The following is a 26,997-nucleotide window of genomic DNA, read 5'->3' on the forward strand; positions in this document are numbered from 1 at the left end:
CCGTTTTTCTGTAGGGGAGAATCTTCTAATTTAATTTGTTGGTCTGTCTGCCTGCCCTCTTTCTGGACACCACAGGCTCCTTGAAGGTGGCAAATTGAAATTAATGCCAGAAAAGAGGAAATATACACAGAAGGCTGCCAAATTTTTGTGGGCAGCTTCACAAGTTCAGCAACAAGCATCATTCCCTCATGACATATCACATAACTTATGCTCTATTCAATGGCTGAGAAGTGGCTGCCGGGGCAGCACGGTAGCACTATGGTTAACACTGCTGCTTCATAGTGCCAGGGACCCGGGTTTGATTCCTGGCTTAGGTCACTGTCATTCTCCCCATGTCTGTGTGGATTTCCTCCGAGTGCTCTGGTTTTCTCCCACAGTCTGAAAGATGTGCTGGTTAGGTGCATTGACCCGAGCAGGCGCCGGACTGTGTTGCCAGGAGAATTTCACAGTAACTTCATTGCAGTGTTAATGTAAGCCTTACTTGTGACTAATAAATAAACTTTAAAAAAAATAAAGCGTCCTAACTATTTGTAGTTGGTGTTGTTTTCTGAAGCATTTTCTTGGTCTGCCTTTGAAAATATAAAAGTCACAAATATTCAATTTAGAACAAAAGCCAATACTGTGTAATGCTATTTTACAGTTATATGTTGAACAAATGGAAAACTCCCAATGACAACTTCAGCAATGACCAGCATCTGTGTACTTGGAGAGGATATTTAATGCAGTACCATAAACCTTTAACAGGGATATTTACCCGAATCTTCAGTAATCTTCTTCAGAACTGTCATCAGCACTGGTGAAACTACCATATTCATCTATGCTGGGTTCCATTATTACTTGTTGTCCCTTTCTTCCAAAATCTATCAGCACAGAATAAGAGGGAAAACTATTGCATGTGTAGGAACAATTTTGTTTATCAGCATAAAAATATTGTTTCTGTTTATTCCACATTTAAACACTTTAACAATGAAACTAGAGATACTGATTCAAAGCCCATTTGTTTTCCCCTACAGTTTCTCAAATGTATAAAATGTCTGATTATTCTGAGAGGGGAACAATCAGTCAGAAGTAGGAAAGATAATTTACTGACTCAAGGACAAAGATCCATTCTGATATATCCATTTATACTCCTTTCAGGTATTTGTTCTGTGTCCACTCTCATCTGAGCAGTCAATACAAGAATTTGCATATTTAGTGGTGTTCAAAAAACAACTGGTTCTGATACCACTATGTATGGAATTTGTTAGCTCAGTTGGTTGGACAGCTGGTTCATGATGCAGAGTGACACCAACAGCACAGGTTCAATTCCTGTACTGGCTGAGTTATTCATGAAGGCTCTGCCTTCTCAACCTTACCACTCGCTTGAGGTGTGGTGATGCTCAGGTTAAATCACCACTATGAGAATTTGCTTATTCAGAGCCTCACTGCTTATCTGTTTAAATTTGAGTCATAGAGGGTTACAGCGTGGAAACAGGCCCTTTGGCCCAACTTGTCCATGCCACCCCTTTTTTTTAAACGACTAAGCTGGTCCTAATTGCCCGCGTTTGGCCCATATCTCGCTATAGCCATCTTACCCATGTAACTATCTAAACGCTTTCTAAAAGAAAAAATTGTACATGCCTCTACTACTACCTCTGGTAGCTTGTTCCAGACATTCACCACCCTGTGTGAAAAAATTGCCCCTCTGGACCCTTTTGTATCTCTCCCCTTAAACCTATGCCCTCTAGTTTTAGACTCCCCTACCTTTGGGAAAAGATATTGACTATCTAGCTAATCTATGCCCCTCATTATTTTAATCGACCTCTAGAAGATCAGCACTAAGCCCCCTACGCTCCAGAGAAAAAAGCCTCAGTCTATCCAGCCTCTCCTTATAACTCAAACCATCAAGTTCCGGTAGCATCCTAGTAAATCTCTTCTGCACTCTTTCTAGTTTAATAATATCCTTTCTATAATAGGGTGACCAGAACTGTACACAGTATTCCAAGTGTGGTCTTACTACTCTCTTGTACAACTTCAACAAGATGTCCCAACTCCTGCATTCAATATTCGGACCAATGAAACCAAGCATGCCGAATGCTTTCTTCACCACTCTGTCCACCTGTGACTCCACTTTCAAGGAGCTATGAACTTGTACCTCTTGATCTCTTTGTTCTAAAACTCTCCCCAATGCCCTACCATTAACTGAGTAAGTCCTGCTCTGGTTCAATCTACCAAAATGCATCACCTCACATTTATCTAAATTAATCCAAAGATGTGCGGGTTAGGTTGATTGGCCATGCTAAAATTGCCCCTTAGTGTCCTGAGATGCGTAGGTTAGAGGGATTAGCGGGTAAATGTGTAGGGATATGGGAGTAGGGCCTGGGTGGGATTGTGGTTGGTGCAGACTTGATGGGCCGAATGGCCTGTTTCTGCACTGTAGGGTTTCTATGATTTCTAAATTAAACTCCATCTGCCATCTGTCAGCCCACAATTGTTGAAGAATAGAAGACTACCAACCCCAATAGGCAGTTTACATCAACTGATACTAATTAGTCTATAACGGTACCAAAACAGCTCAGGCCTAGCCTACTAACGATGGAGACAGCAGTCAAGGAAGCATCTGTAGCCTTTCTATAATAGGTTGGCAATAGCATATAATTTCGAGACTGCTGTCCTCTGGTTTCAATTCAAACATTCTGACTTCTGTTCTATGTACCATTACAAAATATAAAGTACTTGAAACTACAGGTTGAGAAGGCAGAGTTGCAAGTAGTCTTGCATTGGGATTCAACAAGAAGGCAATAACTAGGAACAACCTGTCTCGTGATCCACTGGAGACTTGTTACTGGAGCTTTAAGCACCGACCAATTAGTATCAATTGGTGTAAACTATTGTTGTTCTTCAACAACCAAAGTGACTGACAAGCAGTTTGTCAATCCCCCGGTTCTAATGCAGTCAGCAAATTTTGAGGTTTTTCCTCCCAATTCAAAAGAGAAAAACGGAATTTTACATAGACATCTGGGATAAACTACTTCAAACCATTCTCTAATCCAAACAACATTCATTCTCCCCCCAAGTCTTTCCCACAGAAGAATCTATCGGGGTAATGAACTCAAAACAGGGACTTGAAAACACCAACTCAATTTATTCTGTGTAGTGAATGCCAACTCAAAGGGCTGTTAACAGTTCTCGGAATTATCTGTCTCAGACTGATAGGAAGGTGGGAGATGTAGAAGAAACACATCCAATAAACCAGTAGTGTGTGTAAAAGAGGAATCGTTAAAGGCTAAGTTATTCTTCTTATTGTAGTAATAGGATCAATTTTCTACACTTGTATCTTCAATTTCACAGTGCCTGAACAAAAATATTTAGATTTTTTATAGAAAATTCATACCATTGTAAATTGGAAGATATACATCATCCATCACTTCCTCTAAATAGTCGAAATCAAAAGTAACATTTGGATTCTGAAAAAAAATGCAGTTGAAACCCATATAATAACAATCGTTAATGGTTTGCAGTAAATGTAATCCTTTCAGCTTCCAAGAAACCAGAGTACTTAGTATATATATAGCCCTCTGAATCTTGTTGCAAACGTCATCATAAAGGCTCAAATGTAGGATGGGGGAGGGGTATAAAGTTAGGCCATAAGCAAAGCCATTTCAACAAGAAGAGAACTTATTTCTGAAGCCTTATATTGTAGCCAGCATAGCAATAGTCTGGAATGAGGCTTCTTAATATGCAACAAAAGCAATATACTATGAATGCTGGAAAGCAGAAATAAACAGAAAATGCTGGAAAACAATCAGGTCAGGCAGAATTTGTGGAGGGAAATATTTTTCTGAAATGGTAACACTACTTAGCTCCCCAGATTGGTTACCTAGATCTGCTGCGTGTTTTCATTTCTTAATTATGTAGTTAGCTGAAGACAAAAGAATGATAAATTGGTAACAGTAAGTGACGCAATTCAAAGGCTCCAAACCAGTTGTCTGAACTTTTCTCCTAATTATAAATTTGATTTGCAAATGAACATACAAAAACAGAACAATTACTTAGTGACTCTTGCTTTATTACAGTGTACCTAGAACATGGATGATGTAGAATAGCTGTACTTTTTACAGCACACAAATTCCTGCCCCTCTCCCTATCTGTCTCAGTCTGTTTTTCTTTTCCACCCCCTTCTGTTCGAGCTACCCCAAAATCTGAGAAAGAAGCGGAAATAACGAAAGGGCAAAAGGACAAATTTTGATAACTGATGCCATTTCATATTTTGAGTAATTCATTTGTCAAAATGCACCAGCTTCATATAAACTCTGGATGTAAATATGGATAAATATTTGCTGTCAATTAGTTCTGGTTGTGATAATCCTTCAGCACCGTAAGCATATATTTTACACAAGTCAATGGCAATCTAGAAGTAAACTTGCTGGATTTGATGTCCACCAGGAAAATCTAGTTAACGAAAAGGACTTTCTGACGAACAACTTGAATAAATCTGGCCAGTTTACTTTAGGCTGCTACCAGCTTTGTGAAAAATGACCTGCTGGCATAAATTCAAACAGCTAGGTCTCACAAGAATGGTATCTTTCACATAAAAGCAATATAACGAACAATAAAGGGTCTTCACATATAACCTGCTTACAGATGCTCAGCTTGGGTTTTGCCAGGACTGCTCTGATCCACACTGCATTACAACCTTGGTCCAAATATGGACGGATGAATTCTATAAAGAAGTTTTTTTTTTAAAACTAGAAAGTCCAACCAAATTCAAAAGCAGCACTAAATTAGCAACATTTCTTTGGTAAAACTGAAACATTGGAACAATTGAAAAAGGGTTTCTGCATGCACTGCTTAGCAACAACAGATGCCTTACTTAAAAAAAAACTAAATGATAAATTACAGCCATCTATTAATTTTGTTTCAAATTCTGCAAGTTATTTGACTACAATTACCTTGAATTTCAGCAAACTGCTCCATTCACCTTTCTCCTCTTTGAATAGTGTTATGACAGGCTCTTCATTTTTAGTGACACATGAACACATTTCCTCTAAAATACTACCTTGAAGTTCCAAATCCGCCACGTATAATTTGATACCAACAAAGGCACTGGAATAAATATGAAGCATCAGATAAAGATCAAAGACAGTAACTTTCTTCACAAGCAATCCAAACTCTAGCTGGTTTTTACCTGAAAACTACTCTGCAATGACCAAATTTGCATGAATGTTCTGTAAAATTTCGCAACTTCACATTCAGTATAAGACGGTCTTCCTTCTGATGCCACTTTACTCCTGGGTGAAAGCTACAGGAATATATGAAAAATGACAATTTAAAGTACAAAATCAAGTTCAAAATTTTGCTTGAATTATGTAGCCACATTGCACAACTAGGTTACAGATTTCGAATACTTAATTATCAATATGGATAACCTTTTATGATCCATTGTTGATTGATTTTTTCCATCTTCAGGAACATCCACATTATCTGTGATTAGAAAATAATATAGAACATAAACTTAATATCTTTCAATTGCTGCAGAAACTTAATTTTTTCAACTTTCTGCCAATTCATTTTTGTGTATGAATGCATGCACTCTATTGACACTAGCCAAGAAAATCCTCTTGGATTGCATCTGTGATTGAGCACTGGTATTTCCAAACAAAATGGAAACCACCTCTGTTGTGAGACATGCCTGGATTTAATGGCATATTAAATGAAACGTTTTGTCATTCTAGACAGGCATGGCATATGCATACAACAGCAAATGTACCTCAGGGTTAAGCAGGTCATACTCAAAGTACTTAATGGCAATTTCCCTTCCTTCCACATAACTGATTCAACAGTTAAGTTGAAATGCATTTTATTAACTTAATTTCTAATTTGAAGAAAAATTCATTCATTGGGTAGAAGCATTGCTGGCAATGTCAACATTTATTGCCCATCAATAAATATTCAAAAAGGTGACAAGTTGCCTTCTTGAACTGCTGCAGACTGTGTGGTGTAGGTACACCTACATTGTTGTTAAGGAGGGAGCTCCAGGATATTCGAACCAAGACAGTGAAAAAGCATTATATAGCTCTGTCAGGATGGAATGTGATTTGGAGGGGAACTTGCAGGTGGTGTTCCCATGCATCTGTTACTCCTGTTCTTTTGGGTGGTAAAAGTTGCAGGTTTGGGAATACTATAGAACTAGTTTAGGTGACTTGCTGCTGTGCTTTGTTGTGGATGGTACACATTGCTGCCACGTGAACCAGTAGTGGCGGTGGTGATTTGACTTGATTTATTATTGTCACATGTATTAGTATACAGCGAAAAGTATTGTTTCTTGCATGCTATATAGGCAAAGCATACCGTTCATAGAGAAGGAAAGGAGTAAGTTTAGAATGTGTTAAAGTAATAGCTAGGGTGTAGAGAAAGATTAACTTAGTGCGAGATAGGTTCATTCAAAAGTCTGATGGCAGCAGGGAAGAAGCTGTTCTTGAGCCTGTTGGTATGTGACCTCAGACTTTTGTATCTTTTTCCTGCTGGAAGAAGGTGGAAGAGAATATGTTCGGGGTGCATGGGGTCCTTAATTATGTTGACTGCTTTTCCGAGGCAGCAGGAAGTGTAGACAGACAGGGTGAATGGGCTGCCAATCAATTAGGCTTCTGTTCTGGATGCTGTCAAGCTTCTTCGAGCAGTTAATGAAGTTGCACTCATCCTTGTGAGGAGGTAAAATATTCACTCTACAATTCCCAGCCACTGACTGGCTCTTGTAGCCACCATATTTATGTGACTGGCCCAGTTTGGTTTCTGGATGAATGATAACACCAGCAACTCCTGGTGTTAGAGTCATAGAATCATACAGTGCAGAAGAGGCACTTTGGCCCATTGAGTTTGCACCAACACATGTAAAACACCTGACCTCCCACCTAATCCCATGTATCGGAATTTGGCCTATAGCCCTGAATGTAATGACATACCAAGTGCTCATCCAGGTACTTTTAAAAAGGATGCGAGGCAACTCGCCTCTACCACCTGTGCATTCCAGACCATCACCACCCTCTGGGTGAAAAGGTTTTTCCTCACATCCCACAAAATCTCCTGCTCCTCACCTTGAATGTGTGTCCCCTTGTGACTAACCCTTCAATTAAGAGGAATACCTGCTCCTTCATACGTTGCGATCAAGCCACCCCTCAATCTTCTCTGCTCCAACGAAAACAACCCAAGCCTATCCAACCTCTCTTCATAACTTAAATGTTCATCCCAGGCAGCATCCTGGTGAATCTCCTCTGTACCCCACCCGGTCCAATCACATCTTTCCTATAATGTGGCGACCAGAACTGCACACAATACTCTAAGCTGTGGCCTCGCCAAGTTCTATACAACTCCAACATAAGTTCCCTGCTTTTGTAATCCATGCCTTGAATGATAAAGGCAAGGGTCCCATATGCCTTTTTCACCACCTAACATGTCCTTCAGTTTTCAGAGATCTATGGACAAACACGCCAACGTCCCTTTGTTCCACAAATTTGAAAAGGATTTCAGCTTTTCATCAGCATACCATCTTGACATTTAATTTGAATTTAAACCAGTGTTATTCAGGTCAGCATTGAAGAGGTGCTGAACCATTGAAAATGCAGCTTTTCAATTGAGAAACTAAACAGAGATCCCATCTACCATTCAAATGGAAGTAAAGAAATCCCACTATGACGAGGATCAGGGGAGTTCTCCCAGTGTTCTGGTCAAAATGTATCCTTCAAACCAGCCTTGTTAATGTTGCATCTGATAAAGAAATAATTTTACTGCTTATTATATTTTAAAATGCATTAAAAAATTCAACTATGTAGGACAATTTCTATTTCATAACAAAAATCAAATGCCATAAATTAGTCTACCAAGGTGAAACCATACCATCATTTCCGTTAGAGGAGGCTGCACCATTTTGTAGACAAGGTAAATTTTGCAAACTGGCCAGTGAAAACTTCAAATTGTTGGCAATTTTATATAAAGCACTCTTGCTGGATGTGCTCGCTAACAGCCTAAAACAGTAAAGAAAAACTTGGTTAAATTCCTAATCAGCAAATCAAATTGTAATCAAGAGAGAGATCAAGAAAGTACTTAAACGTTTACTGTGATGCTGCATCTAAAATAATCTGTTTTAGATCTTTTCCTGGTTTGTAGTTTCTACAGCACCGCCATGGCAAAAATGTATATACATTTTACAGATACTGTAATATTACATACCTCTCAATAGTTAAAGCAAGTCCACTTGATAACATTAAATTCAGACTTTGGGGTCTTCCACTGAGATGCCACAAAACCTTCAGAATGTTTTCCAAAACCTTCCAGAGAACAAATGTGAAAGGATTTGAGCTTTCATCAGCACATCATCCTGACATTTAATTTGAATGTTAACCAGTGTTTTTCAGTTCAGCATCGAAAGGGTGCTGAATCATTGAAAATGCAGTCTTTCAACTGAGAAACTAAACCAAGAACCATCTACAACTTCAGTTGGGAGTAAAAGATCCAACTAAGAGGAGCGCTCCCAGTGTTCTGGTCAAAATTCATCTTCAACCAACATTACTAAAACAAATTAATTTTCATGCATCTCCCTCATGTTTGTGGGACCTTGCTGTGCACAAATTGTTGCCATATTTTCTTTCATTGCAAGGCTGGTCCAAGGGAGCATGAAATTTTGCAGTCAACCTGACCAAAAGGACAGTATTGCTTTCAGAGATTAGACTACATTAGGCAGTCTAAGAGGCGGATAAACAAATAGATCTAATTAAAAGCCTTTGGCTAAAATCAAGCGTCAGATGAAGCCCAAGCTGGGGTGCAATGCCATATATTGTTAGCTTGGAACTGGTTTGTGTCTCTTAGGGGGACCATGAATTGGATTCAATTAAATTTGGTTTGTGGAGCAAGCAAGGAATGGATTTGGGTTTGCCCAGTCCAGGCTAAGCATTGGCATTGTAACTTTAAGGATGGAGTAAAAAATTGATAAAAAGCATATTCAAAAGATTTTTGACCCACCACTTTCTATTTTCTGATAGCAGAATGTTTTGCAATACTATTAAATAGAAATAATTTGCACCTTGGGCTTTCCCTTTGAGTGGATGTCACATGGAAGTTAACTAAGTCTTGATGCATTGCAATTTTTTGAACTAAATATTAGTTTTCATTATGGTATCATGAGAGTCAGAAACTAACTAAATGACCTGTAACTATACAAGTGGTCACTCATAATCTGCCCTTAAATTCAAATTATCTGTAAATTATTTATACAGTTGTAATGAAATTAGTATCTCTGATTTTACCTGATCTTTCGAGGATTGCTGAATTTTTGTACAAAGGTGACAGATTATTTCTTGCTCTTCAATTTCTTCACAAACCCTGAAAAGGACACATTTGTGGGCATGCAATATCATGTTAAACTATTCTCAAATCTATGACATGATGAATTTAGAATCCAAAATATAAATCATGAAATTTCCCCATGTAAATGCAATCGTTGTGAAGAGAGAAGGACCAACATATCACTGATTTTCATTTGTAGAAACAAAGACATCGACAGCACCTGGGGAGGCCCAATATGTTTGGGTTTGCTGTCCATTACAGCAATCTAATACCAAGCCCAGTGATCTGCTCTTCCTTTATAAACCTGTATTTTGCTCCTCTGCAAATTTTAAATCAATTTTTCCTGAAAAGATGCCACAGAAACTGCTTCATTCCATGCTCTGCATAAAGAAATTTCTCCCAATCTCCCTCTCTCCATGTCTTTATTGACAATTTTATATTGAAAATCTGCTATAGCAGTGTCCAAGTAATATGTGTTCAGGCTTGAGGACCCAATAAGGATAAAAATGTACTTTTAGAGCACTTCAGTTGGAGAGCCTGTTGATACTGGGTATAAACTCCATGGTAAAGGTTATTCATAGTATCATATAATCCTACAGTGCAAGAGGAGGCCATTCAGCCCATTGAGCCTGCACCGTCAACAATCCCATCCAGGCCCAACCCCATCACCCCATGCATTCACCCTAACTAGTCAACCCCGTCAGTAAGGGGCAATTTAGCATGGCCAATCCACCTAACCCACACACCTTTGGACTGTGGGAGGAAACCGGAGCACCTGGAGGAAACCCACGCAGACATGGAGAGAATGTGCAAACTCCACACAGACAGTGACACAAGCCAGGAATCGGACCGGGGTCCCTGGCGCTGTGAGGCAGCAATGCTAGCCACTGTGCCACCGTGTTATTCATTTTCCTATTTAAAAGAGCTGATAACTAAAACAGATGGGCATCTGGTCATCTAGTAATAAGTCACCTTGTAGGTGGCAATGGCCAAACTGTGTGTGCAAATAGGCTGGTAGGCCACTTTCAGACCAACCGGGCCCTGTTTATGCTGAGGCGACCCAAGTTAAAATCTAATGATATATTTTTCATGAATACTCATTTTTGCCCAGTACTACTTTCTATTATGGACTTGTGTCACTTGTTTTTTTGAGCGACTTTACCAAATATTTTCTGCAAGGCCAAATCAACAATTCTAGGAGCCCCATTAGGTAGTCGCCCCAAATGTTCTGCCAAACTCCTGCTGTAGCCTGGCCCATGGGCTATCTAGCCTCAAAGAATTATTAGCAACCTCTAGTGGAACTAGAAGTTCATTAACGTCAGTTGAGGACAGAATCAGGGGTAATGGAGATTCCTGTCTGCTAACATTTACTACTAAGGCTCACATGTGAACAGCAATACCCAGGAGTACAGGAGGCAATGAATGCTTATGCAATTTTAAGATGAAGTTTCACAGAAGAAATGAAGGTGGATAGATTGGCCAGAAAAAATACATTAAACATTTACAAAAACATGCATCTTAATTAAGTATTATTGCAAGTTGAGTAAATTAATTGGAAAACAATCAAAATAAAACATTTTATTTTACAACATACTCATATTTATCCTTTTACTTCTCATTAACAGGGGAATGTGGAAGGAGGGAAAAGGGTAACCGGGACCGGAGATGAGGGGTGTAGCTTATGAGGAGAGATTAAACAGATTGGGTCTGTACTCGTTGGAGTTTAGAAGGATGAGGGGTGATCTTATAGAGACATATAAGATAATGAAGGGGCTGGATAGGGTAGAGGTGGAGAGATTCTTTCCACTTAGAAGGGAAACCAGAACTAGAGGGCACAGCCTCAAAATAAGGGGGGGCCGGTTCAGAACAGAGTTGAGGGGGAACTTCTTCTCTCAAAGGGTAGTGAATCTCTGGAATTCTCTGCCCATTGAAGTGGTGGAGGCTTCCTCGTTGAATATGTTTAAATCACGGGTAGATAGATTTCTGATCGATAAGGGAATTAGGGGATATGGGGAGCAGGCGGGTAAGTGGAACTGATTCGCTTCAGATCAGCCATGATCTTGTTGAATGGCGGGGCAGGCTCGAAGGGCCAGATGGCCTACTCCTGCTCCTATTTCTTATGTTCTTACCAAGGAAGGAAGGAGAAAGATAATGGGAAGAGAGATAAGAAACAGAGATAAGGAAAAAAAAAGATAAGAATGAGGAAGGTTCGGTGGTATGCAAAGAGGATAGACAAGGGGAGAGATTGTCAGGAAATGCAAGTTTATAATTTACAGAAGGAAAACTTTTTTGACGAGTTACAGCAGACCCATCTGCTTAAATTTCAGATTTTTTTTGCAATTAGGCAGGCAAGCTTTGTAATTCATGAGCGACTTTACCAAATATTTTCCCTTCAAATCTGAACCCCAACCTTCTACATGCGAGACTTTAGTGAACTTTCTTCTGAGTGTGTTATGATTCTATAAGGAAAATACCATTTAAATCATTCTTTTATACCTGCTGGAGGAAAGAAGTGCAGCTAAAGCTCCAATAATAGCTTCCCAAACATTATTTTCAACTGGCTTTTTCAGCAAGTGGCAAAGGTACTTCAGTGCATTGGCATCAATAATAGCTGTACACAGGTCACTGTTTTCACTTAGAATCCCAAGTGCAACGCATACGTTTTCTTGTAGTTCTGCATTGGTTACTAAAATCAGAGAGATTCCAGAGCAGTGAAAAATGATTCCATTAGTTTTGACAATTTAAATTATAGCACAAGCATATAGCATATTGAACAAGATTCTGAGATTTAGATAGTCGGAAATCTTTATGAATGCTGGAAGTTGAGATGGATTTCTCACCCTGAAGTAGGTCCACAAGCACATAAATTCCTCTCTCATTTTTGATTTCATCCAGATTTCTGCAATAAAAAGATGGACAATAAATACTGGCCTAGCCAGTGACATTCATACCCTGTGAAACAATTATATTTTTCAATTAAAAATTCAGAATTGAGGCAGTATGTTTGAACATTTGTCTTCCTTAAGTTTGTAAACTGCTCACTCTGGTACTTTGTTGAAGTGACCATTCTTCATATAGGTTTAGGCAGCAAATGTTGGCAAGCTATTTGGCTGCAGTGTTCAGGGGGTTATCACAGCTAAACCTTGTCTGGTCTGACCCAAAGATCAAGGTGTACTCTTTCAGCAACAGTGTTCAGGATTGGATTGGAAAGCATACCTGATTCCTCCCTCCCCAGACCTTAAGTATGGAGGTCATTTGTTGCAATAGTGCTGCTGTCCTGATCGCAATCAACAAAGTCAGACCAGGAATCAAAATTGATTTGCAGAACTGTTACCGACGAAGCACTCGGGAAACACTTGTTAATTTTTTTTCAGTGATGGTACAATGTTATAAGTCCATTTTGGATTTCCTTTTCTGTGTCTCTGTACTGATTCCAGCTATTGCCATATCTCGGTAAAGAGAAATGGTGGATAATCTGCACAGACCTCTCTCAATTCTGCTCTTTAACTAATTTCTATGTCGAGTGTGTTTATTTTTGTCTTGGGTGGATACAGAAGACGCTTAAAAGTAAAATGCAAAGTTCAAATATTCTTTCCAATTAACTTGATAATAATAGTTCTTAGTTTAATTTGGATACATCAATAATGAGGCAGCTGCTTTAAGAACATGACATTTCAAATCTTCAGACCGAGGAAGTACAAAGGAAGAAAACCATGCCTAGTGGCAGTCCTGACGGATTGCAAACTGAGCATCTATGAGCAGGTGACTGCTCACTAAGTGCTGCTTGATAGCGCTGTTGATGACACTGACGATCGAGATGGTGTGCTAATTGGCCGGGTTGGATTTGTCCTGCTTTTCGTGGACACATCATAGCTGGGCAGTTTTCCCACATTGCTGGGTAGATGTCAGTGTTATAAGCTCTACAGGAACAGCTTGGCTAAGGGTACAACTAGTTCTGGAGTAGACATCTTCAGTCCTGTTGCTGAAACCTCAGCAGGGTCCTTTGCAGCATCCAGTGCCTTCAGCTGTTTCTTGGTATCATGTGGAGTGAATCAAATTCGTTGAAGACTGATATCTGTGATGCTGGGAACCTCAGGATGAGGACGAGATGGATTATGCACTTGGCAATTCTGGGTGAAGATGGTCGCAAATGCTTCAGGTTCATTTTTTGCACTGACGTGCTGGTCTTCCCCATCACCGAGGATGGGATATTTGTGGAGTCGACTCCTCCAATTAATTACTCACCACCTGTGGCAGAACTGTAGAGCTTGGGCTTGCTCTGTTGGTTGTGGGATCCCTTAGTTCAGTCTGTTGCATGCTGCTTACTTTGTTTGGCATGCAAGTAGTCCTGTGTTGTAGCTTCACCAGAGTAGCATCTCATTTTAGGTATACCTGGTGCTGCTCCTGCATGCCCTCTGCACTCTTCATTGAACCTGGGTTGATCCTCGAGCTTGATAGTAATGGTAGAGTGGGGGATATGCCAGGCCAGGAGGTTACAGACTTTGATTGAATGCAATTCTGCTGTTGCTGATGGCACACAGGACCTCACGGATACTCAGTTTAGAGTTGCCAGATCTATTCAAAATTTATCCCATTTAACATGGTGGTAATGTCATACAACATAATCTGTGTAATAATTTAGTACATGTGGTGCACATTTAATTGAGAACTCAATAGTAACGAGTACATATTCAAGTATTCCACTGTATATGTTGCCCATGTAATCTGCATGGTAATAAGCTTTGGAATAAGTATCTTTTCTAGTGCTAGTACATTATCCTTTAATTACATGATCTAGCCACCAGAAGCAGAATTTTCACCCAAACAGGGGGCATGAATGAAAACGGGCAGGCATCTAATTCCACAGTGCCTAGTGGTAACCTCCTGTCAGCAGACTCGGAGAGGGCCAGTGTTTCAGGATGCCTCTGAGGAACCCTTGCCACACAATCCCTTCCCCTACCTGGCAACAGCTGCACGTCATCCTGCAAGATGAGTTTCCCTCCATGGTGCTAGCCTGGTAGCCATGGCTATTTTTTTGGTTCATGTGTTTTAAATGGGCTGAGAGTGCACCTCAACAGGTCATCCTCTCTCCCTGTATGCAGCTCCCTCTGTGATGAAGGGCCTTTTATTGGCTCTCCAGCTTTCTGAGCCTGCTCTTCTTAAATTGAATGCAAGTGCAACTTCTGTCTTTTTTGTTATTCTTTCATGGGACGTGGGTGTCGCTGGTTTAGCCAGCATCTTTATTTCCCAACCCCAGTTGCCCTTATCCATTAATTATCTAATCACGACAAGATCACTGTTGGGGACTGAACCTGACAGCGGTTGGGTCCCCAATTTGACCATGATCCTGATCCAAAGCGTAAAATCCAGGCCCAATTCCTGCAAAATACCCAGAATACTTTCCAAGTTTTTGTTTCTCCACAATGATTTTCTTCATATCTAAAATATCTAGTGTCCAAAACATGGGTTTAAATAAACTGAAAAAAAACACTGTTCAATTTTCCTGTAGAACATCTGGAACTGTCAAAGAAGGTTGACTATTTAAAATAGTCTTACCTTACTTGCATCTTGGCCAAATGAGTCATTGCAACTATTACATCAGCTTGTTCTTTTGGAGTAGAGAGGAACTTTAGCAATCTGCACAGGAAGGGTAAACTTGATTCTGATGCAGTGTCTGCAGGATACTGCAGCACCATGTTTTTGAGTTCCTCCACTGTTGTGGTTCTTAATGAAGATGCTTTAAAACAAAAGATAAACCATTTCAAACATGATTAGACTGGGTTATTTTGTGAGATTATATTGGAGCAAGGTGATGCATTTACATCATTTCACAAAAGGTGGCACAGTGGTTAGCACTGCTGCCTCACAGCACCAGGAACACGGGTTTGATTCCTGGCTTGGGTCTCTGTCTGTGCAGTCTGGACGTTCTCCCTGTGTCTGTGTGGTTTTCCTCCACTTTCCTCCAACAGTCTGAAAGACGTGCTGGTTAGGTGCATTGGCCATGATAAATGCGCCCTCAGCATACCCGTACAGGCAATGGAGTGTGGTGACTAGGGGATTTTCACAGTAGCTTCATTGCAGTGTTAATGGAAGCCTACTTGTGACACAAATAAATAAATATTATTCAGAATTAATAGAACTGTCATATTAGAAAGTCAGACTAAGAAAAATCTCATCTATCTCCATCTGAAACCGCCACCTGTCACACAACCCTCCTCTTAAAGTGCTGCAATCTAATAGAATTCACTAAAGGCTGGAGGGCAAAGAGAAAAGATAATTTAAAAGGCTAATGGAATGTTGGCCTGTATCTCAAGGGGTCTGGCATACAAAAGGGTGAAAGTGATAGTGCAGTTAAATAAAGCTCTGGTTAGATATTTAGAGAATTGAACTCAGCTTGGAGTACTACACCTTAGGAAGGATAGATTGGCCTGAGGAGTGCAATACAGATTCACCAGAATAAAGCTGGGGCTAAAATAGTTAATTTATCAGACCTGATGGCATAGACTAGGTTTACATTGCCTCGAGTGTGTAAGATTAAGTGGTGATTCCGCTGATTGCATAAGTTGATTTAAAAAAACTGTTGGGAGAATCCAGAACAAGTGGGAGTAATCTGAAAAAATAAAGATGAGCTGTGGTTAGGAAGAACTGCTGAGGCTAACTAAACTGAAAATTTCAAACCAAAGATGGGCTGACTGGTGATGGCCAAGGTACTTAAGGGTTACGAAATGAGGTGGCAAGCTAGAACTAAGATTCAGATCAGCTATGATCCAACTGAATAACAGCACAGGTTCAAGGTGGTGAATGGCCTATTCCTGTTCCTAATTTCTAAATTGCAGCACACTGAGCAATGCAACAGGAGATATTGTAAAGTAGTACAAAGACAACCTTTCACTTATTTAGAATTTTAAAAAAATGTCTTTGCACAGACTTAAAGATTATTCAGAGCTCAAAAACAGAATATGTAATTCTTGCATTTTTATAGCTCTTTTAACGTAGTAGACCATGAAATGAGCTTCATATGAGGACTATCAGCAGAATTCAACACAAAACATGTGGAGATGATACGATAGATGACCAAAAGTTTGGTCAAAGATAGATTTTAAAAAGCATCTTAAAAGTGGTAAGAGGTTCAGGGAGAAAATCCTAGAGCTTTGGGTGAAAGCAGCTGACAATGGTGGAGCATGAAAATTGTGCATGAAGCTTTTGAAAATAGAGGGGTTGGCAAATTTTGGTCGGTAAGCACAGGCATGATGGGCTAACAGGGTGTAGAATCATAGAATCCCTATAATGCAGAAGGAGGTCATTCGGCCCATTGAGTCTGCACCGACAACAATCCCACCCAGGCCCTACCCCTGTAACCCCATGCATGTACCATTCTAATCTCCTGACACTAGGGTCAATTTAGCATGGCCAATCAACCTAATCCGCACATCTTTGGACTGTGGGAGGAAACCAGAGCACCCGAGGAAACCCACACAGACACGGGGAGAAGGTGCAAACTCCACACAGACAGTGACCTGAGGCCGGAATTGAACCTAGATCCCTGGCGCTGTGAGGCAGCAGTGCTAATCACTGTGCTGTATGGTCAGCTCAGATTTGGAACAGCTCAAATTTAGAAGGTGGAAGGGAGATCGGTCAGGAGAACATAATAGTCAGGTCTACAGGAAACAAAAGTATGCATGATGGTTTCAGCTCCAGATAAGCTGTGGCAAAGGCAGTGTCGATCTTCTCACCAAATGCCTATTCAAGGATTTCATAACTCTGTATTTGGAAGGCAGTGGTATAATCAGACAAAGTCAGCATGGATTTACGAAAGGGAAATCATGCTTGACAAATGCATTGGAATTTTTTGAGGTTGTAACTAGTAGAGTTGACCAAGGAGAACCAGTGGATGTGGTTTATTTAGATTTTCAGAAGGCTTTTGACAAGGTCTCACAGAACAGATTACTCTGTAAAGTTAAAGCACATGGGATTGCAGGTAATGTACGGAGATGGATAGAGAGCTGGTTAGCAGATAGGAAGCAAAGAATTGTCATAAACGGATTTTTTCTGATTGGCAATCAGTGTCCAGTGGGGTTCCACAGTGATCTGTGCTAGGACCCCATCTGTTCACATTATATATTAATGATTTGGAAGAGGGAACTGAATGTATTATCTCCAAATTTGCAGATGATACAAAGTTGGGTGGAAGGATGAGCTGTGAGAAGGATGCAGAGATGTTTCAGCATGATTTGGATAGGCTGACTGTGTGGGCATCTGCATGCAGATGCAGTATAATGTGGATAAATGCGAGGTTATCCACTGTGGTAGCAATAATAGGAAGACAGATTATTACTTGAATGGGTGTAAATGGAGAGAGGTGGATACTCAACGAGACCTTGGAGTCCTCGTGCATCAGTCACTGAAAATAAGCACACAGATACAACAGCCGTAAAGAAGGCAAATGGTATGTTGGCCTTTATAGCGATAGGATTCAAGTATCGGGATAGGGATGTTTTATTGCAATTGTATAGGGCATTGGTGCAGTTGTGTGCACACCTGTGTGCAGTTTTGGTTTCCCTTATCGGAGGAAGGATGTCCTTACTATTGAGGGAGTAGAGCGAAGGTTTACCAAGCTGCTTCCTGGGATGGCAGGTCTGTCATATGAGGAGAGACTAAGTCGGTTAGGATTTTATTCACTGGAATTTAGAAGAGTGAGAGGGGATCTCATAAAAACTTATAAAATTCTAACAGGGTTAGACAGGATAGATTCAGAAAGTGTGTTCCCATTGGTGGGGGAGATCAGAACTCGGGGTCATAGTTTGAGGATAAGGGGTAAGTCTTTTAGAACGGAGGTGAGGAGAAATTTCTTCACCCAGAGGGTGGTGAAAGTGTGGAATTCACTACCACAGAACGTAGTTGAGGCCAAAACATTGTTTGATTTCAAGAAGAAATTAAATATCGCTCTTGGTGCTAAAAGGGATCAAGGGATGTGAGAGGAAGGGGGGGAAATCAGGATATTGAATTTGATGATCAGCCATGATCAAAATGAATGGTGGACCAGGCTCGAAGGGCCGAATGGCCTACTTCTGCTTCTAGTTTCTATGTTTAACAGCCTCTTAAAATTGCAACTGTTTTCAGATTGATATTACCATATATGATCAGATACCATATTTTAGGCAATTGAATTTTGGCTAACATTTGAACATTTTTAGCTTAAACAAACTATCAGAACAGTTTATTAACTTTGTAATCACGTAAGCATTACTTACAATTTTGATCTCCTAAAAGTGCACAAACAGAAGAACAGAGGCATGACATGGAGCTGGTTTGACTATTCATTATTGCCTCTTCTGGAAATAATTGGTCTAAAATTGCAGGTGGCCCTCCACCTTGCCCTGTAGGTATAATACATTCTGATAGTTTTAAAGAGCCAGCAGCAGAGGGATCTTGTACAACAACGTGGTAGCAGACATCATCAGCTACAAAGAAAAAGAAAGCTTTTCAAAATACAAGGGAAATATTTCAATATATTAAACTGATAAACATGTGCTAAAAGTGAACAGGGAAATTTTATACAAGTATTTGTCTACTAATGTTGCCAATATTTGGATTTTCAAAAGGTCTTCCTTAAGGTGCCACATAATAACTTCAAAGTATTACAATGGATAGCAAGCCAGTTACACAAAAGAAAATAAACAGCAAGGTTTGAAGGTATTTACTCAGACTGGCAGACTGTGGAATATGGTCATTTGTAGGATTAGTGCTGGGGCCACTGCTGTTCACCATTTATATAAACAATTTGGACTCGGGAATTGGAAGTACAAATTTCAAAACGTGTGTTTGGCACCAGATTTGAAGGTGCAAAGGGTAGAACTGCAACATAATAAAGGAAGTCATTAATGAACTTGGTATCACAAGGGAGTAGTTGATACGAACAACATGGGTAGAGTTAAGGGGCAGCTAGATAAGCACGTGATGAGAAAACAATCAAAGTATAGGTGATGGAGTTAGATAAAGAAGGGAGGATAAACACAGCATAGACCTGTTGGGTCAAATGCCCTGCTTCTGTGCTATAAAAATGTAAATAACAGGAAATACCATTTTGAAGAGTGATGGGTGACTTGATTGAAGTACAAAAGATCCTGAATGGTGTTGACACGTGGATGTGGAAAGGTTGTTTCCTCTTGTGGGAGTCCAGAACTAGGGGGCACTGTTTTAAAATTAGTGGTTGCCCTTTTGAGGCAGAGATGAGGAGAATATTTTTCTCTTAGAGGGTCGTTGACTTTGTCTCAAAAGGCAGTAGAGGTGGGTTTATTGAGGTAGAAAGAGTTTTGTTAGGCAAGGGAATCAAAGGCTCTTGGAGGTAAATGGGCCCATGGAATTCGAAACACAAAACAGATCCGTCATGATCATATCAAATGGTGGAGTAGGCTTGTGGGGCCAAATGACCTACTTCTATTTCGTATATTCGTAAAGAAGAAAATTAGAATTAAAAGTTTTAATTCTAAAGATCGCTATTAACAAATCTGAAATTTTACCAGAAATTTTTATTACTAATGGACAGTCATAATTTGAGCTGTACAGGTAAAAAAGATATATATATGACTGAAGTGTACTTCCCAATGCAGACTTCAAATTTTGTTCATAAAAAAGGTGTTTAAAAACTCAATCTAATTCCAGGAAACTCATCTGCCCAGATGTAATTTTGCATATTTTCAGATATTATCAATTCAATATCAACTCACTTGTATCATTTCTATTTTGTTCAATGACTTTAACTTGGAGCTCCTTGTCCCGAAAAGTAGCCCATTCCAATTCTTTAATCTCTGGGTTCCAGTTTCTTTCCACAGGCTCCACATCAAATAATGAACAGCAGATGGCCTGCAACACCAAGATAATTACAGAGCTATATTAATCTACAATCATGATCATGTGTAAAGTTAGGTGGTCACAGTTAAGCAACATAACTTCAGGATTTGAATTTCTAATAGGTAAACATGTTAAAATAACTTGTTGTATAGGACAATTATCTGCATTGGAAATAAACTTGCTAGGCTAGACTTCATGGGTTCAGTGGCCTCCTTCGGTGTCATAAATGACTGTGACTCTATATAAAACCTGCCTATATGGCATGCATTTCTTTTGGACCAAAGTGCTTGACAGGAACAAAATATAACACTGGGCCACATCAGGAACTATTAGGGCAAAGAGTCTGGTTAAGAAGGTAGTTTTAAGAAGCATCTTAAAGAGGTCAGAGAGGTAGAGAGGAAATTCCAAAGCTAAGAGCCAAGATAGCTGAAGACACAGTTGCCAATGATGTTGCAAAGAAAATCAGAGTATGGAAGCGGCCAGAACTGGGAGAAATGCAGAGATCTTGGTAGACTGTAGGGTTGGAGAAGGTTATAGCGGTAATGCAGTGGAAGGAGTTGTAAACAAGTATGAGAATTTAAAAACAAGGTGTTCCTGGATTGCGAGATGTAGGGTCCATGTGCATAGAGGAGATGGGTGAACAGGACTTACTAGTGTGAGTGAGGAGGATATGGGCAGCAAATGTTTGGATAAGCATACAGACGGTGCAAGTTAAATTACAAAGTCAGGAGAGTAATAGAATTGTCAAACCGAGGGGCAAGGGTGAACATGAAAAATGCTATGGAGATAGGGAGATATTAGATTTGGAATTGGGGAGGCAGTGGCACAGTGGTATTGTCACTGAACTAGTAATCCAGAGACTCAGAGCAATTCTTTGGGAACCCAAGTTCGAATCCCACCATGGCAGATGTTTAAATTTGAATTCAATAAAAAAAAGAGTCTGGAATTAAAAGTCTAACAATGACCATGAAAGCATTGTTGTAAAAATCCATCTGGTTCACTAGTGTCCTTTAGGGAAGGAAATCTGTCACCCTTTTCTGGTCTGAGCTGCATGTGACTCCAGACCAACAGCAATATGGTTGACTCTTAAATGGCTTTGCAAACCACTCAGTCCAAAAGGCAGTTAGGGATGGACAATAAATGCCACCCCAGCCAGCGACGTGACGTCCACATCCCCATAACAAATTAAAAAAAAGAGAAGCAATTCTGTGGCCAACGATGGGGAGGACACGGAGTCCAAAGCTCAGCTCAAGGTTAAATTGAATGTCTAGGTGCCGAACAATCTGGTTCAAGTTCAGATAATGGTTAGAGAAGGTGAAGGACAAGTTGGATGGAGAGTGGAGTTTGCCATGGGGACCAAAAACAATTGCTTCAATTCCCAATATTGTTCTGGAGGAAATTTCTGTTCATCCAAGATGGACGCCAGACAAGCAACACGGCCAATCAGGGGCAGTGGCGGGGTTACGAGTCAGTGCTGGGCGTCATCAGCGTGCGTGCATGCCCCGTGTGTGCGTGCGTGCCTGCAATGTATTTTCAGACGATGACATCTAGGGACAGGATGAAAATGAAAAATAGGAGCGTCAGGGACCAAAAATAGATCTGTGCGGTCCCCAGGAGGTAACGTTCAACTGGAAAGAAAAGGCAATGCAGACGGTTCTCTGACTATGTCAGGATAGTTAGGAATAAAAATTCTTGCACTATTCAGTCTTTCATGATTTTCTAGAATCATGCCTAAAGAATCATAATGAAGGAGGAACTCCAACAATACAGTTAATTCAAGATAAGAGCTCGGATTCTTCAGCACCTGCTGTTAAGTGGCAGCAGTGGTAGCTGGTAAATATTTAAATTTAATTTATCTAATGGTTCAGACCATATAAAGAATGCATAAAGTGATTAAATACAGAAACTTTAATTCAAAATAAGGTTAGGTAGGGAATATAATGAAGGTGATGTGCTGTGGGAGACAGAGAGCACCCAGACAGTTTTGCAAACCTGGTCAATCACATCTGGAGTAAGTAGCTGCATCTTGAGGAACTTCAGCTCAAATTTGTTGAGCTGGAGTCTGAGTTGCTGACATTGGCGGGGGCATCAGGGAGAAGTTACCTGGACACTTTGGTTCAGGAAGTGGTCACATCCCTTAGGTAATGGTACAGGTCTAGTTTGGGACTGCGAACAGTCAAGTTGGCCCAGGTGCAGTGCGAGAAGAGCCTTGACCAGCGTCTCTATCTGCTGCCCGAATCCTCAGTGGATAAGGGCAAAGTCTGCAGAGAGCATGAACAACTGGTCACAGCATCATGGTAGGAAGCTATTCAAGTAGGGAAGGAAATAGGAATATGGCAGCAGTATGGAACAATATAGTCAGGGGTTAGATACTGTTCTCTGCAACTGTGACCGGGAGTTCCAAAGGCTGTGCTATCTGTCCGTTGCCAGGGTTAAAGACATCTCTTTCCAGCTGCAGAAGAACCTTTGAGTGAAGAGCTGTTATGGTCCATGTATGAACCAATAACATAGGTAGCACTAGCAATCAGATTCTGCTGAGAAGCTTTAATAAACAGAACTTTAAAAGGTAATTTCTGGATTATTAAATGAGGGGAAATTTATAAATCTGAAGAGAAAAGTCAAAAGCTTAGGGCAGTGTATCAATATTGGTTAAAAAAAACAAAATGTGTAACAGGAGGAAGAGAGTTCAATGGCAATGGTGTATCAGTGAATAAGGTCAAATCAGGGAAAATTGGTAAAACATTAAAATTAAACACCAACTGAATGCACAAAATATTTGCAATAAGACACCATGAAAAAATGCCACAAAGAGGGATAAATGAGAATGATTTAATAGCCATTACTTAGACATGGTTGCATAGCCACAAGGCTGGAAATTAATATTCCAGGGTACTTAAAAACAGTCAATTTGAAAGTACCATTTTCTTTCTTTAATCTTATGTTTAGCTGCAGATCATTAAAAAAAAACCCAATCCTTTCCAATATTAAATACAGTTTAATTAACAATTAAAACTGACCTGAAAAGGAAGCTGAAGGGCATCTTTCACCAGAGGTTGAATGTTGTTCAAAGAAATACAGCTGCATGTCCCAAAGTCCACAAAGAACACCATACAATTCTTTTTGGAATAGAGAACTGACAAGACCTTCACTCTACGCCATCTGGAATTTTAAGAAAAATTTGACCATTAGTTTTCCAAGTGAAGAAAAAATCCAAGACACTGCCAATCCATAACCAACAGCAAAACATTTCACTTCAGCATCTGTGCCCTTTCAACACATTGTTTTTTCAGGAAAAAACATCTGGTTTTGAGGTCCGTATCAACATTCAGTCCAATTGGTAAACTTAATGCAGTGGCCTGTCCACCACATGCCGATTTCCTGCAAGATACTCAACTGGGAAGTAGCTGTGTAGCCAATAAAATCTGACAGATGCAGCCTACCACTACTGGTCATGAGGGATCTAACAACACAAGGCAAGTAAGTGGTTTGGAATTACAATCAGGAGAGGGGGAGAGGGAAGGAAGTTCAGGGAAGCGGAGATTCAAAATTATCTTCTGAGGTTCAGATTTTTCATTTGCTCTATAAGGAAACCAAAAGAAATTGTAAAACCTCCTTTGTTGGGTCTCTTCTGGCCCTGGCTACTGTTTTCAGCAGATTTGATTTGGATAGGAAGCCAACCATTCTTCCTTGTTGTTTTTGTTTGTTACGAAAAGGAGGACCTTTGGGTTTTGAAGTGCAATTAGTCTACATGTCACATATGTTTTTTTGTAGTCAGGTGACCTCTACCATGAGACACTTTCTGTAGAACAGAAAAAGAAGCATCATCCACTAGAATCAGCAACTAGTGATGACAATGCCAGTGCTGCAGTACCATAATGTCAATGATGAAGTTGGCTTGCAGTGTGATGCCAGCGAGACCGGTCTGGGAGCAACTCTGATGCAACTAGTCACATTTGCGTCCAGGGCACTAACACAAATGTAACGGCGCTATGCTTGGATTGAGAAAGAGTGCCAGGCTATTATTGTTTTTGCTTGTGAGCATTTATATTAGTACCTGCCCAAGAAAAACAAAATGACAGTGGAATCCAATTACAAGCCCCTTCAAAACATTTTTGGCAAACAGTTACTATCTGCTCCAAAGTGTCTGCAAATAACGTTACTTTGTTTACATAGATATAATCTGGATGTGACATACAAACCAGGAAAACAGATGTACATTGCAGACATGCTGTCAATAACCGCTCCAATGAAGAAAGGTGAGCATTCTATGACAGAACGTAAAATCTCCAGATTCAATGTAAAGCAGCAGCTAGACATGATATTGACCCAGCAGAGGCATTAAATCTGACAAGTGCCCAGCTCAAATCAAGCAAACTACCTAACAAGATACAACTCTACAAGCACTACAAGTAGTAATGAAAGGATAGTCTGAGAGAATCAAGGACACATCTGTTGTCACAAGAACATACTGGGTGTACCGTGATTAACTCTCAGGCCTAGATGGCACCTTGTGCAAAGGAATTAAGAGTACTCATTCCCAAGACGAGAGGAGAAATGCTGAAGTGCATCCATGCAAGCCATCAAGGAATTCAATCAACTCAGTCCCCATGTCACATATGGATTTCTGTAGTCAGATGACCTCTGCCATGAGGCAGTCACTGTCAGCAGATAAAGCCTCTCACGGAGAAACACTGATGTAGCACTGCTGTGTTCCAAGGCCTTGCAAGCGGCTTTCTTTACTCTTCTTCAACTGAGTTCAAACTCACATCTGGAACTTTTTCCAATTTCTCTTCTCTTCCCAGCATAAAAGAATGGTTGATGGTGAATGGGGCAATGCACAAATAGCTAAGACCCAGGTTTGTTTTTTTCCCCCCATATGTCACAGAGTTTTTGAATGTTTTTAAAAACAATAACAATTTCATCTTCTCAAAATACTTAATTAACATGAATCTCAAATTAGTCAGTAAAATCCATACAAGTTTTTTTGTTAAAGTTTCAGGTTTTCTTATAAAATCCAAAAGACTAACCACATGGCCTAAGTTGCACCCCTGTGACATTCCTGCCTGGTTAGCTAATGCTAGCTTTATCATGCATACTAGCTTCATTTTGTGTTCTATAATGATTGAAGAAGAAAACAAGTGTTAGGCCCATTCACTTGCTTGGCAAGATGCACAAAAAAAAGCTGCAGTGTAAGATTTTTGATCAGGACGTCTGATAGTTACCTCTTTGTTTCACAGAATGCCAAGCACAAGTCACCAACAGCTGGCACGTAACTGCCAGAAATGAAAGCATCCCTTTCCTTCGCTTTTTGGTTAATTTCATTCTCTAATGCGCAGAGCCTAGTGGAAGAGAAAAATAACCTTTAGCTTAGTAATCATAAGCCATTTGCTCAATTCCATTTGAAGTGTGTGCGCATGGGATAAGATGAAAACCACTTTTACAAATTCTGATCTGTACTAACACAAAATTATTTACTCACGCTTCCCGTGTTGCGACTAACTGCACGTGGAATTGCTTTGGACTATGGAATTCAGAAATTATGACTGAATGATAGTTTCCATCATTCGCGAGAGTGGCATGTTTTAACTTCTTATCATAAAGTTGCCTGGAAAACAAATCGTTAAATTTGCACCAAGTTTGATTTCACAGATGTACTATTAGAAATCACTTGATTAGAATGAAAGAAAATTCTTCAAATAGCATATTCTTATTCACTGAATTGGGAAGATTTTTGGCGTTGGTTAGAGAGAGGATGTGTCCCCTTTTCTTCATGCTCTGCCGCTTTTCTTTCGGCTCATGTCCAACACTTGTTGCTCCCTATAATGCCTTGGCCTTATCTTGTGGCTTGCTGTCTTCTTGCCTCCTGGGCCTTTTTCTTCTTATATATATTATTTGTGTTAGTTTTTTCTTATGTGGGGTGATTGGGGGGTATCCCTGCGTGGCAGAAGAGGAGGAGTAGGGGAGGGAGAGAAAGAAACAAAGGAAAATAGGGTGATGGTCTGCTTCTGTTGCATTTTAGGTGGTTGGGGGGAGGTGCTTGTTGAGGTGGTGTGTGTTAGGAGGAGGGCACTGCCAGGTTGGGTGTTTCCGGGGGCTAGGATGGATGTCCAAGTGGTGTGCGTGTTGGAGAGATGTTTTTGGGGGTTTCCTGGCTGGGGAGCTTGTGTCTGTTGCTGAGTCGGATTCTGTTTTTCAGGGAGGGCAGGGGGACAAGAGTTGGGAAGGTGAGGGTTCCAGTGAGACACTAGTAGCTAAACAGATTCAGCTGAAATGGCTGCATAAGTTAGGCACTGCCAATTTGCCAATTTTGTTACACTACCCAGGGAGCATAATGTTAGTCATTGAGGTTACCAAATGATTTTAAAATGTTTTTCCTTTCATATTTTGTCCTTAAAAATGGTTTTCCTCACTTTATTTGGAAGGGCAGTCACCTGTTGCAAACGATTTGGACACATGAGAAACCTGAGAATTAAAAACCTGCAGGGATTAAACACATATTCAGCATGCTGATTAATCTAACCTCCTCTGTAGGGAGACTGGAGATGTTTGTTGTACATGCTCAGCCTCCAAATTCCTCAGAACCAAGCAAGTTGGGCAATCTTTCTGAAAAATGTAGAGCAGGGGTGTCAAATCACTGATCCATGTGTACAATGCTTCATGTTGTCAGGTGAGTTAAAGTGGGACATTAAATTTTTCAGGCTTTTTTTTGAAACAGGTCCTGAGAAATGCATCTTTTAAACTGTTACCACAGCATCACCTTCCCTCAGCCAGCATACAAGCAGAGGGCATGATTAGGACTTTAGTGAGGCATGGGAAACCAGAGAGTAA

At 40.2% G+C, this 26,997-nt stretch overlaps 1 protein-coding gene across 1 annotated transcript in view; it reads right to left on the reverse strand.

The window, feature by feature from the left end:
• Positions 1-762: 762 nt before the first annotated feature.
• tdrd12 (tudor domain containing 12) overlaps positions 763-26,997 on the reverse strand; it is a 95,450-nt gene continuing 69,215 nt past the window's right edge. The window contains exons 24-35 of the mRNA XM_078211997.1: positions 23,187-23,328; positions 20,046-20,181; positions 18,570-18,779; positions 14,875-15,055; positions 12,159-12,217; positions 11,815-12,004; positions 7,873-8,000; positions 5,409-5,463; positions 5,168-5,281; positions 4,932-5,085; positions 3,374-3,446; positions 763-860 (exon numbers count right to left, since the gene is read on the reverse strand). Of these exons, the coding sequence (XP_078068123.1) occupies positions 763-860; positions 3,374-3,446; positions 4,932-5,085; positions 5,168-5,281; positions 5,409-5,463; positions 7,873-8,000; positions 11,815-12,004; positions 12,159-12,217; positions 14,875-15,055; positions 18,570-18,779; positions 20,046-20,181; positions 23,187-23,328 (1,540 nt within the window). The remainder of the gene's footprint in view (positions 861-3,373; positions 3,447-4,931; positions 5,086-5,167; positions 5,282-5,408; positions 5,464-7,872; positions 8,001-11,814; positions 12,005-12,158; positions 12,218-14,874; positions 15,056-18,569; positions 18,780-20,045; positions 20,182-23,186; positions 23,329-26,997) is intronic.

This window comes from Mustelus asterias, chromosome 4 (genome assembly GCF_964213995.1).
Source record: "Mustelus asterias chromosome 4, sMusAst1.hap1.1, whole genome shotgun sequence".
Classification (NCBI taxonomy): Eukaryota; Metazoa; Chordata; class Chondrichthyes; order Carcharhiniformes; family Triakidae; genus Mustelus; species Mustelus asterias.